The following is a 13893-nucleotide window of genomic DNA, read 5'->3' as shown; positions in this document are numbered from 1 at the left end:
ATAACCTTACTCTCTAAAGTGGTAGCTTGGTCGAGCAGTAAGGCAGTATCAGAGGACAGTTTAAAGCATTTGTTGTAGAGTAGAAGTTGCACTGCCCGGGCCACTCAGGCGGCTGGGTGCAGGGTGCTTTTGAGCCGTCGGGCGATCAATGGATTGCAATGGAGAAGCTCAAGAACAAACAAAGGCTGCAAGCTCGGGGACGAAGATTCTTCAGGTGCGACCACCACTTTGAGAGGTAAGTTGGGTAGGTACCCAGGAATTGGGCACAGGGGGCCGCAGGGCGCCGGGTGCAGGGGTGCCTTTTGGTGTCGGGAAAGCTTACCCTCAGTTGATCGCGGTTGGGGGGGGTGCCTGGTTCTGAGGCTGCAGGCATCATCAGGAGCATCGAGGTGGGTCCTTGGGTGCCGGATTCGGGTTCACAGTCACCGGGGGGACGTCCTCGTGGTCTTTGACAACTCCAGCACAGGCCATGCTTGGCGGGTGCAGAGTGTGCAGGGTTTGCAGTTCCTGGCTGATGCCAGGGGTCAGTTACTTGCTTTGAGCAGTACCACTGCTTGTGGAAGTCCCAGATGCTCAGAGTCACAAGGTAGCCAGGTCCTCTGGAGTTTGTGAGGTTGCTGGCCACGGGAGATGCCGGGATTTAGCAGGAGCAGGTTCGAGGGTCGACAGGCCAGCAGGGCTGGGGCCAAAGCAGTTGGTGTCTTCCTCTTGTTAGCAGCTGCACAGCAGGTCTTCTTGCTTCTTGTTCTTCTTTGCTGTTTCAGAATCTGGATCTAAGGAAGGAAGGCTCAGGGTGCCCCTAAATACTAGATACACTAGGTACACCCCCTATCCTGCCACTCTCCTGTGGGAGGGGGGCAGTAGCCGAGTCCTGATTGGGCAGTGTTTCCCATCTTCAAGATGGTGAGAGCCCGGAGAGGTGCTTCACCTCACCTCCCCCACCTGAGGGGTGGGGTTGGCAGAGGCTGGCACACCCCCTTTCCTTACTTGGGGTTTCCGGCCAGTCTTCCTGCCAGAGTGGGGGTCAGAACCGGTAGGGGCCAGTTGCTGAGTACAGCAAGTGGCCTGGAGAAGCTCAATGCCTTTGAAGCTTCCCTGCCCATCCTGGGGGAGGAGACCTAGCACCTCACCCAGGATGTGCATTGTTGCAGGCCCAGGAGAGCGGATGGCTCTCTACCCAGGGGTCCAGCAACATGTCTGCTGTGTGGCAGCCTAGGCAGCCCCTCAGACAATACGTGGATTGTAGGTTAGGTTCAGGGGCATCTCTAAGATACCCTCTGTCGTGCACTGTACATTAAATCCCACACTGGCATCAGTGCGGGTTTAATGTGCTGAGAAGTTTGATATCAAACTTCTCAGTCTTCAGTGCAGCCATCATGGTGCTGTGGAGTTCGTGTTGATGATCTCACAGCACCATATACTCTTAAATGGCAGCACTGCACTTACAGTGCCCAGGAATGGACCTGGGTAATGTAGGGGCACAGGGCTCATGTACCTGAGCCCACACCACTGGCATAGGGCACCCAGCTAGAGGGGTGGCTGATGTATGCCAGGGCAGTGTGTGTTGTTGGGCATGGCACACAGGGATGTGTGCCCTGTCGTCTCTCTGTTTGGTTCTGTACCCAGACACTCAACGTGCAACGGCAGTGTGTGTGTGTGTGTAAGGGTACAGGGCCCCTAAGGGTGTCACAATAAGTGCTGCAGCCCTTAGGGTCCTTCTCTGGTCACAGTGCCCTGGGTACCTATGGTACCATTTACCAGGGGCTGACTTGTGGCCAGAGATGCCAATTGGGTTTAGGTTTCAGTACAGTTTTAGGGAAGGAACATAGGCCCTGGGCACCTGATTGGCCGAAGCCCAGGGCACACTCAGTCAAAGTACATCAATTCAGCAAAAAGTGGGGGCATACCATGCAAGAAAGATGGCACTTTCTCACACCGCTTTTTAACAAAGCAAACAACACTTGTCACTATTTAGAGTACCTGCAATTAAAGCATTTATGGAGGGCATTAAAAGGATAATTCCCCCCAGACTGCCACCCTCTCCGGTGTGGAATTTGAACATTGTTCTTACCAGGCTCATGGGTCCCCCATTTTAACCTCTACACAAATGTGAATTGCAGTTCCTCACATGTCGCAATTACCTCCCTCAGGAGAGTAAGTGACATCCAGGCTTTATCCATACAAGAACCATTCTTACAAATACATCGTAACAAGGTGGTTCTTAGAACAAATCCAAAATTCCTTCCCAAAGTAATCTCTGCTTTTCATCTCAACCAATCAGTTGAGTTACCGGTGTTTTTCCAAAACCCAGACTCTGTTGCAGAGAGAGCTCTTCACACACTGGACGTCAAAAGATCCCTACTTTATTCCATTGACAGCACTAAACCCTTTAGAAAGACAAAACAACTGTTTGTAGCCTTCTCACCCCCTCATAAAGGTAACCCCATCTCCAAAGCTGGGATCGCTAGGTGGATAGTAAAATGTATTCAAATATGCTAACAGAAGGCTAAACACACATTAACAATTCCCCCTAGAGCGCACTCAAAATGCAAACTAGGGTCTTCTTAGGCATTCTTAGGGAACATTCCCTTAGATGACATCTGTAAAGCAGCAACATGGTCTACACCACACACCTTCACCAAACACTATTGTGTTGACGTGCAGGCTAAGCAACAGGCTTCCGTAGGCCAAGCTGTTCTTAAAACCCTTTTTCAAACCACTGCAACAGATACAGGTGACCACTGCTAGGGGAGACACTGCTGTACAGTCTATGCACAGTGTACAATCTGCAGCTCATATGCCTCGAATGGAAAATGCTACTTACCGGTATGCATCTGTTCTTGGTATGTAGAGCTGCAGAGTTTTACACGCCCACCCGCCTCCCCGGAACCTGTATCTGTTCCAGTACTATCTTAATTAGATACATTCACATGGACATCTCTTTATTTCTTACTGACTCCATCATTTCCCATTATGGTGAAAAACAATCTGAGGATGAAGTCGATGCCTATGCGCACTATCGTCCAAGGGAGGAGTCACCTATCTCGTGACTACAAAAGAAAGACTGGTAAGTAGCATTTTCCTTTCCTCCATAGGATATCATTGACTCTTTTTCTGTGAAAAGTTTCTATGTGTGGAGTTGGAAAGTCTACGAAACCCTTTAAAACTGTAACTAAATAACATAAACGCTTTTAGTTACCTGTTTACAGGAAATGACCCAGTGCAGTATCCAGGTATACTGCACTGTGTAAGAAAAGTGATCTTTAAAGTAATCTGCTTGACATTCTACTAAAAAGTCAATAAAAAGTATCCGTACAGTAATCAAAAGCATGGCATTACTAGGTGATCTACTGTAATCAAATCAAAGTGCATACACAATTGCAATTCAAACTGTTTACAAACTGCATTACTACTGTAAAGTAGTTATTGCTTACCTGTGCCAGGCTTGCCTGGTTCTAGAAAATATAATAACTAACAAAATATTTTTATATGAAACCAATTGGTCTGAAGCTCAGTCTTTGAGTGTGTGATATTGTTTGCTGATTGATAGTGTACAACAAATGCTCTACCATCTGATACAGCCTTACTGCTCAACCACACTACCACAAATAGAGAGTAAGGTGCTATTTACCTCTGCCTGCCTTTGGGGTTCCACTGGACTCTGTGCACACTATACCTCACTTTGGTATAGTATATACAGAGCCAGCTTCCTACACCACTTAGACTGGACCTTCTTACACAGATGCAATGCCAGATCAGAAACCCAGACCCCAGGCAGCTCAACCTAGTGATCTGGCACCTGATTTCTTGTAATTTGGCCACTTACACCTACTTCAAGAATGTTCAGCCATTCTGCTGGAAGCATTTAGGCCCCCATCTCTTGCTTGTTACACCGCAAAGTGGAAAATGTTTGTCCAGTACTTTATTTCCAAACACCGGACTAGCAGGCATATGCAATGCAGCCACCTGGTCAACCTCACACACATTTACCAAATACTATTATGTGGATATCCTGACTAACCACCATGCTGTCTGTGGCCACAGTCTTAAGGACGGTGAGACCACAGCACTCATCCTCCTAGACCTCTACGCCGCCTTCGACACTGTCTGCCACCGCACACAACGCGCACACCTCCACGCCGCAGGGATCCGAGACAAGGCTCTGGAATGGACCACATCCTTCCTCTCAGGCAGAACCCAGAGCGTCCGCCTCCCCCCATTTCGATCCAAAGCCTCCGAGATCATCTGCGGCGTACCCCAGGGCTCCTCCCTCAGCCCAACACTGTTCAACATCTACATGATCCCGCTTGCACACGTCACCCGACAGCACGACCTCAACATAATCTCCTACGCCGACGACACTCAACTGATCCTCTCCCTCACCAAGGACCCCATCACCGCCAAAGCCAACCTCCACGAAGCAATGAATGCCGTCGCCGACTGGATGAAGGCCAGCCGCCTGAAGCTGAACTCAGACAAGACGGAGGTCCTCATCCTCGGCTCCAACCCTTCAGCCTGGGACAACTCCTGGTGGCCAACGGCACTGGGGACAACCCCGACACCCACAGACCACGCACGCAACCTGGGAATCATCCTAGACTCATGGTTCTCAATGACCAAGCAAGTTAACGCCGTCTACTCCTCCTGCTTCAACACCCTCCGCATGCTCCACAAAATCTACAAATGAATCCCAAGAGACACAAGAAAGACAGTCACCCAGGCCCTCGTCAGCTGCAGACTCAACTACGGAAACGCCCTCTACACGGGAGCCCCGACCAAGCTCATCAAACAACTACAACGCATCCAAAACGCCTCGGCACGACTGATCCTCGACGTACCACGCCACAGCCACATCACCCCCCACCTGTGAAACCTGCACTGGCTCCCCGTCAACAAGAGGATATCCTTCAAGCTCCTCATCCACGCACACAAGGCACTCCACAAGACCGGCCCTGCCTACCTCAACAGTTGTCTCTCCTTCTACATCCCCAACTGCCAGCTCCTCTCCGCCGACCTCTCACTAGCCACCGTTCCACGCATGCAAAGAACTACCACCGGCGGGAGATCCTTCTCCCACCTCACCGCCAAAACATGGAACACCCTCCCACTGAGCCTACAACAGACCCAAGACCTGCTGACCTTCAGGAGAACACTCAAGACCTGATTGGATCAGTAGCAACTCCCCTCTTCCCCCCCAGCGCCTTGAGACCCTCACGGGTATGTAGTGCGCTTTACAAATGATTGATTGAATGATTGATTGACTTTGTTTTAGACATCTGCATCAACCATATGCTAGCCACCGCTAATGGGGGTTACTGCTTTAATGTCTTATGCAGAGTATTACTGTATACAGCAAGCATGAAACAAACAGAAAAGCTTCTGTTCATAGCATGTAGCACTGTAGATGAACATGTGTTCACCTCCCCACCCAGAAGCCAGGGCTGGTTGAAGATTTCTTCCCTTTACAACTAGTTGACACAGCACCATCTCGGCCACCAAAGACATTCGAATCATCCTGACCGAGGAAAAACAGCAGACCGCATCCTACTTGACCTCTCTGTAACTGTCTCCCATTACAACCTCATCAGAAGTCCCCACGAGGTTCAAATACAAGTTTCCGCTCTCAGATTTATCTGTTCCTTACTCATAGGAAGAACCCAAATGGTCAGCCTGCAGCCCTTAACATCAGAGGCCAAGACATTGATATGCAAAGTCCAACAGTGATTGATGACCATCCTTACCTTTTTCAACATATTCATGACATTGCTCGCAAACATCATCTGATCACAAGAAATCACCATCACCTCTTACGTCAATGACACCCAACTCATCCTCTCTCTGATGGACAAAACAACCGCCACTAGACCCAACTTCACCAACTGCATAACCATGGTGACAGACTGGATGCGAACTGACTACCTGAAGCTCAATTCTGACAAGTACTGGTCTTCAGCAATAAGACGTCGCCAGGGGACTCCACCTGGTGCCGGTCAGAGCTAGGACCAACATCCACACCCACAGAAATGCAAGAAATCTAGGGATCATCCTAGATGACAAGCTCAATATTATGGGCCAAGTCAACACAGTGTGCACCTCCTGCTTCACCATACTATGCATGCTGTGAAAGATTTTCAAATGGTTCCCTGAGAACACCAGATAGGCCGTCACACAAGCACTCATCACCAGCAGGCTGGACTACCGGAATACTCTTTTAGCTGGAATCCCCCAAAAACTCCTACACACACTCCAGACCATCTATCATAGCACCTCAAGACTCGTAGGCAGCCTTCCACACTGCACTTACATCACACCTCACCGCACCGCGCCACAGAAATCCTCACTGGCACCCAATTCAAACTTCTCACGCACACATATAAAGCCCTATATAACACAGGACCAGAATACCTGAGCAGTTGCAGGGACTTTCTCCAAACCACCAAACAATAACTCTCTGCCTCACTCTCACTCACACACATTCTGCACATCCACAAAAGCGAAATTGGAGGTTGCTCCTACATCTCACTCAAGACATGGAATCACCTCCCTTAACACATCAGATTCTCCTCCTCACTTCTTGAGTTCTGCAATAAGCTGAAGACCTGGCTCTTCGTATAAGAACAAGGGGTACCACACACCTACACACCTGTCCAAATGCTCTATACAAATCAACAAGACATAACATTACAATGAGCATTGTGCACAGTACTATGCTCATGTGACACTCCATACTCATTCTCACCCATCTAACATGTAGTCAGTGCTCATGCTCATTAGTCACTAAAGAAGGAGTCTCCGCACATTTCATGACTAGAAAAACCTCTTCAAAGAAAAACAACATTCAAATGTCTGGCTCAACACTAGATGGCACGAGAATGCACAGGATGAGAATATACAACATTACAACCTACAAACAAATGCTTACAGGGCAAGAAACATTTTTCTTACACCTGGAAAATATCTCATGATTCAGGCAAGTAAAGTCTGTATTTTGAATCTACACTATTTACTAGTGAGCATTCAGTTTAAGATTAAGCCTGCCAATATGAGAGTAAAAGCACCTCATGGTCTTGAAAATCAGATTTTGCCTTACAGTATAACCTTGAATATAAGTACAGTTACTTGCTCAATGACCAATTCTCACACAAAATTCCACATAAAAATACAACATGTGTGTACAAAGCATCCGAATAATGTGTATATTCATGTTTGGAATTGACCAAACGTGAACTTACGTGTGAAAATGCACTTTTGGTAATTATTTACACGTGTCTATTTGCATAATTACATTTGCATATGTTCAGATGCTTACCTTTTTTGAGTACTCCTCGAAGTTAATTACCATCCCCACTTCCCAGGAGCACTACCGGAATTTTTAGAAAATGTAAGGAAAATGGGTTAATTTACTCATAATTCAGTTATAAACCTACAGAAATAGGTTTACAAAGATGTTTGTGATTGGGCACTGTTTTCAGCTAGTGTCTGTATGCATCTTCCTAAGTTTGCCACTGTATACTGAGTGTGTGGCCTGCTCAAGTGTTCTGCTAAAATGGTCCCTTGCAGGTCAGATGGTCCTTGAATGTCATGAAAGTAAGCTAACTATCCAAGGATTGCTTCGTCTTCTTGGCAGTCATTCGGGTTTGATACCGATTTATTCGAATTTTTCTCTTTGTTAATTATTTTTATGTAAATTATCTTTAAGCTCCCTTAAGCAGGAGTCTGATTTTCTTTTAATATAAGCTTTGTAATGATTATTGATTAATAGTTCTGTAGTGCATTATTTACTCCTTTTGTGAAAGTGACAGCTTGAAAGGCCATGAGTGGGAAAATATATTGCATCAACATTTCAAGGCAAAGGCATGAGGAACCCGCCCGTCAAGGGTACATTTTGTCAACTTCTCAAGAATAAAGTCGATCCTAATTGATGTCATAGTCTGAGCATAGTTGTGGCGAAACACACTTTATCAAGAAGATGACATCATCATAAAATGCTTACAAATTACCAATTTGCTTTTTATTATCACTGCGCATAACAGTTTGATCCTTGAGTATGCATAAACTGTCACTTTCTGATTGGTTAAGTAGTTTCATTTACATGTTTGAAAACCCATTAATATTGTTAAATAAGATAGCTACATTAAACCGATTCTGTCATGAAAAGCATGCAATATGCATTTAATCATTATAACAACAGGCAACTGGTATTTGGCTTGAATCTGTATGACAAATGCAAACCATGTTTAATCATATTTCCTTTGTAGTATCAACATCGTAGTTCCAAGTGGTTCCTTAGTTGCTGTTGTTGGCCAGGTTGGTTGTGGGAAGTCTTCGCTTATATCCGCTCTCCTAGGTGAAATGGAGAAACTCGAAGGAGAAGTCTCTGTACGGGTAGGTAACAGTGTAGATTGTTTTTTCAAAATAATTATAATGTATATTTAGACTGAGACAAAATAAGACTCTCTTAATTCATAGTGATCGGCAATGTTGTATATTGTTTAAAGTCTAAAACGATACTACAATTGATTTGCTACACCAATATATAATTAATAATGTTCACATATTTGATTGTGATTGTGTCACCATCACTTCATTCTATACATGTTACTTTCGTCAGTATACCTACTGATCTTGAATTGTTACATATGATGGATACATACATAGAATGATGTATGAACTAGATAAGTAGTGGAATTGGAGATTAAACTTTCTAATGCAATTCACAAACTTTCCTTGTTTCCTTTCATGAATTAATGAATGTTTAGGTACCTACTTCAAGGTAAGAATCCTGGTTTGAGTTTTTTAACATTTCAATCTGTATGCACATTGTTAGTATTTAACCATATTTACTTCTTCATCAGTGAACACTATTCAATGTACACCTTCATTTAAAAATACACTAACACCAAGTTGTCTGTATTTGTGAATTATGTAGCCATTTGTAATGTTAAAACATTCACTCCCCTGAAAATATCAGCATTGTAGTAGTAGCACATGAGCACCTCTGCAGCTATTTTAACGTCATTACACAATTTTATTCCTGTGCTGTCAACATGTACCACTATTGGTATGACAGTCATGATCAACTGCAGAGTCACTCAAATAAAGTTCTATTTTCCCTATGTTCCGGTTTCAAAACTACATATATTCGGAAACACATTGGTTTCCCAAAGTATGTATTTGAAAATATCAGTGGACTTCGTAGAGCGAGAATAATGATGTTCAAGCAGCCCTATCAGTGTTAGCAGACAAATTTGACATCATCCCTTCAGAGCTCCCAAATAGTCCCCCTACGAGCTCAGGACTCTCCCACGGCATCACTACGACCCTTCTTTTGAGTGAAATGAGTAGTCTCTGGGGACTATCAGCAAGACAATGGGAGGATGTTGTTACAACAGCCTTCGAGCATGGGGGTATTGGACCACATTTCTTCTTCTGTACCTAATAAGGCAGAAGAATTGCTATGGGACCCTGATGGGACCGAGATAATTCCAATTAATTGTTACCCATACAGGTCTGCTTCACTTGATATTTCAACCAGTCTTAATCCAGGGTTCGGAATGCCAGGGTGAATTTTCCACCAGTGCAGGACGCTCCCACCCTGAATGCTATATATCAACATCTTTTGCAGCATAGAGAGGAGTATCAGAAAGACTCTTGAGCTTTGAAGTCAACCCATCTAAAGACTCTGGTTGTCCTACAAAAGCTATCTAAAAACATGGATAACATTCAATCCCGCCTGGTGGAGATGTCTCAGTCTAACCTCCGCACGGCTATTGAGGAGAATTTCTCAGTGATCAATCAGCGTGAATCCCAGTTTGTCAGTCTGTCATCCAGGGTGGAAGACCTGGAGAACAGATCATGCAAAAATGACTTACTGGTTCTGGGACTCTATGAAGGTGCTGAAGGAGATGACTCTAGGGGCTTTGTGGTTCAAATGCTCCTTGGATTGTATTATCCCGAGGATGCATCTCATTCCATTCCAAGCGTCCTCACCATCGGTTGCCTTCCTTGTACCCTTGGGCTATTCCTATCTTTGTAGGGAACTTTATTCTGTGACAGGAGATCTACTGAGCAGCTCCATCTAAATCACCTGTGAAGGCATGTCGGGTGGAGTTTTTGTCTGCTCCTACTTTTGCCACCAAACCGTTGTGAGGCAGTGGGATCTCCAGGAGCATTTCTGGGCACTTCAGAAACTTGGAGCTCTTATGGAGCCTACAACTTTGTGGATTTGTTTAGATGGCCATACTTACTTCTGTTAGGATAACTCAAAGGTACAGGAGTTCTTAACTAAATGGCGGCCGGGGGTCTGAGCTTGTATGGTTACTAGTTTCATGCCAAACCATGTTCACTCTGTTAGGTTAAGTGATCCTGTGTGTATTGCTGGCTCCCTTGGGTTAAGTGTATTGTTATGGGGTTTTGTGTTGGCATTTTGGAGTGGTTGTTTTGTTGTCAGGTTGTAGGGGTGGAAAAAGCAGAAAGGGGGATTTCACATAAACTGGCTTCCTGGGGAACAATGACAACTATTATCTTATGGAATGTTGTCAAGGTGACCTTTGCCTGCTGTCATATATTTTTAAGCACTTTTTTAATGTTTCACCGTATAGCTTTTATGTGCTTCATAAACCAAAATAAGGCACATGCAAGCATTGGAGTGGGTAACACATCCTCATGAGATGAATTTCCGAGTTGCTGAAAATCCCCCTTGGTGAAATAAATACTGAGCTCCAGAGAAACCATAGTGACCATGTATATATAGTTTAAGGTGTACAGACTTCAGATTGGAGTTGAAGGAATGATATTAGGGGTGGGATTCTATCACTTTGAGAGGGACAATGTTAAGGTGATGCACTCTGGATGGGGTGAAAACTAGCTAGGCTTCAGAGAAGTGTAATAATATCATCTACTGGTGATAATATGGCATGTGATTTACTTTTGCACAAGATATTTATTGTCTTAAGATCATTTGTTTAAACCCTAATATTGATTTTCACTTATGTTTCCTTGTGTATAAATACTGAAATAAGGTACTATAAAAGTCATGTCAGGCATTTTTTTATTTTTAAGGGATCAGTTGCCTATGTTCCTCAACAAGCCTGGATCCAGAATTCTACCTTGAAAGACAACATATTGTTTGGGCAGCCATGCAATGAGTGTCGATACCAGAATGTGTTGGAAGCGTGTGCTTTGAAAACCGACCTCGAAATGCTTCCTGGAGGAGACCAAACAGAAATCGGAGAAAAGGTTTGTTGAACTGTTTGCCCAAGTCTCGTTAAGTCCGATTTTCAAGTGAAATGTATTAATTGAAAATGTATCCTCATTCAAAAAAGTTGTCAAACTTGTTTAAATCATGGCCATCCATCACAGGCCTGAAAACCACTGGATGTTCATGAAAAAAAAGGTAGATGTGCGTTGGCTGTCAGAGGACACACATTGCTTCCAAAGTCACAGTAGCCTTATACAATAACGCAGACAGGTGACCATGAACATTACTCCTCCAATGGGCTGTTGGTCGTTCCAACAATAAATTAAAGTTTAACTCAGTACATCCTCAGTGATCATCCAAGTAGCAAATAAATATTTTCTTTACTTCTCTATACACTAGCAAACCCCCTGTGCACCCTCTGTCAGTAGATGATCTCAAAATAAATCATATGCTGAAATGCATACTTACACTGAGTGGTACCCATTTCTACCCACAGTGCAGCCATCTTTTACCACAGCTTCTGAATTTGATAGTCTTTTTAATTGCACAAATGTATTGGTGGGCGTGTATTGTTTTTGAATTTATAGCTTCTATGAACATATCCCTTTGATGGTGTAAATTATTTGACAACCAGTCAAAGTCTTATTTCCCTACCACTGAATGTAAACTTCCTAGTTGTGAAGTAATGTTTAAATTTTAATAAGTACATCGAGGTCAGAATTATACATTTATCTTTCTCCTGGTATTTATCTTTCTCATTTATCTTTCTCCTGGTATTGGTCAGCAGCCCCAATTGAATATTAACGCATCGTAGCAAACAGTAGGACTACATATCCCATAAGTTCCACTAACAAATTAAGTATCCACCAGACGTAGTCCATACACTCCATACAGGGCGATTCACAAGCACTTCCTTTTTCTTCATGCGAAAAGTATACCATTTCACCAACATTTACTAGTAGTCTTGTTTGAGAATCTAATTCCCGATCTATATATACAGAACAACCCAAGTTATTATTACACACCATTGTTGGAAATTGGGTTTCTGGTTGGCAGAGGTATGCACCCTGTCCAAGCAGGAACCTCAATCCTAGTCAGGGTAAGTGTACAACACTACATAACTTAACTTGTCCTGTGCTTACCCTCTGGTAGCTTGTCACAGAGCAGTCAGGCTTAGCTTCAGAAGTAATGTGTAAAGTATTTGTGCAACACTTCAAACAGTAAGACAGTGAAAACGCCACAAAACGACCCCACACCAGGTTAGAAGAATATATTATGATTTTATAAATAAAACAAGATAAAGATGACAAAAATCCACTCTGTATTAGTCAAGATATGAATTTTTAAAGAATAAATGTCAAAATAGCACTCAGAAGCAATAAGCGCTTAAATGGGTTATCTTGTCATGCTAGACTGTGGAAAAGTCAAAAGTTCAGGCAGACTGTGCTAGAGCACGGGCCGGATACAGGGACCCACTTGGGCCCGCTGAACCACAGTACCTTGATCCAGAATGTGTCGTCATCAACGACGATACGAGGTGCAGCAGAGGTGATGCGTCAGCGTCAAGCCATGCAGTGGTCGAGATGCATCGATTTTCTCCAAGCAATTGCGCTGATGCATTGGTCCCGAGTGCAAACGCTGGTTCAAGATGCTATGCATGGCTGTTGCTCCGTCAGTAGGTGTTGATGCCGAAGGTGATGCGCTGCTCCGAGTACGATCCACCAGGTTCGCCCCATGCAATGACGTGGATATGCTGGTTCAGAGGGTGGTACGCCGGGTCTGCTCCCCACAACAATAAGGGTGCTCTGGTTCTGACTCACTCAAGGGTGTAGATGCGCCTAGTCCGAGGAGGATGCATGGGTTCTGGATGAAGACCTGAAAGTTTCTGCAAACAAATGAACAAAAACAAACATAAATATACCACAAACAATACAAATATAGTGCTACAAAGTGCTCAACAGTGACTATTGAACTATGCTGCCAAAAAGTGGTCTATAAAAAGGCTACTAAAATTCGTAGCCGTTCTTTGCAAAATCATGTCATTTTTGACATTTGGCCCATTGGTGTACAAATGTTCGTATGACTGCCAGAGCATACTTGACTTTCTAGTTATAATCAGTGCCGGGTCATAGATAAGTAACGGGCGTACATTTTATTCTGTAAACGCCTGTATTTCTATAATGAAAAAAGACATTAAAAAGATTTAAAATTGTGATTGTTGCTAAAGGCCCGCAAGGAGAATGAAATTTGTGTAACCCATGCTCAAACAGTATCTGATAGAGACATCTAGCCGCAGATTCCTTAACTTAGAATATCCCCAGGCGTCAGACTGGATACGCAAAATGTTTTGCAGCAGCACCACTGCGCGCCGGGGGATGGCACCACACCACCCCACCCTGACGTTGTCCACGTACCTAATGTCAGCTAGGTCATATAAGTCCCTCCCGGTGCGCTGACATTAGTTTTCCTTCTTTTCCGCATACATCGCGGATCGGGAGTAAGCGGTTCCTCTACCCTGTTTTCAGGCCCCTTTTGACGCTTCGCATCTGGAACAGTGTGCGATGCCTTAGGGTTTTAAAACGTGTACCTCCTGTTCGCGGGGGAATGTCCGTGATGGGCCCACATCTTATCTGTATGTGGTGTTTGGGCAAACACCACGACTCGACGGATTGCGATGCCTGCCAACACCTCAA

General features: G+C 44.4%; 1 protein-coding gene and 1 long non-coding RNA gene across 6 annotated transcripts in view; one reads left to right on the top strand and one right to left on the bottom strand.

Moving 5' to 3' along the window:
• Window positions 1–13893, bottom strand: part of LOC146809858 (uncharacterized) — a 326459-nt gene that overhangs the window by 19666 nt on the left and 292900 nt on the right. For 3 of the 5 annotated variants that reach the window (XR_014966495.1, XR_014966496.1, XR_014966497.1), the window contains one exon: window positions 12483–13085. This is a non-coding gene — a long non-coding RNA (uncharacterized LOC146809858). Of the gene's footprint in view, window positions 1–12482; window positions 13086–13893 lie in introns of those variants that run through there. The other 2 variants (XR_014966498.1, XR_014966494.1) reach the window with 2 other exon arrangements.
• The window catches only part of ABCC3 (ATP binding cassette subfamily C member 3), a 693015-nt gene that overhangs the window by 430592 nt on the left and 248530 nt on the right, over window positions 1–13893 (top strand). Inside the window, exons 16-17 of the mRNA XM_085616719.1 lie at window positions 8259–8385; window positions 11062–11238. Of these exons, the coding sequence (XP_085472845.1) occupies window positions 8259–8385; window positions 11062–11238 (304 nt within the window). The remainder of the gene's footprint in view (window positions 1–8258; window positions 8386–11061; window positions 11239–13893) is intronic.

This window comes from Triturus cristatus, chromosome 7 (genome assembly GCF_964204655.1).
Source record: "Triturus cristatus chromosome 7, aTriCri1.1, whole genome shotgun sequence".
NCBI lineage: Eukaryota > Metazoa > Chordata > Amphibia > Caudata > Salamandridae > Triturus > Triturus cristatus.
Note: the sequence above shows the minus strand (reverse complement) of the source record. Positions and strands in the feature narration are given on the sequence as shown.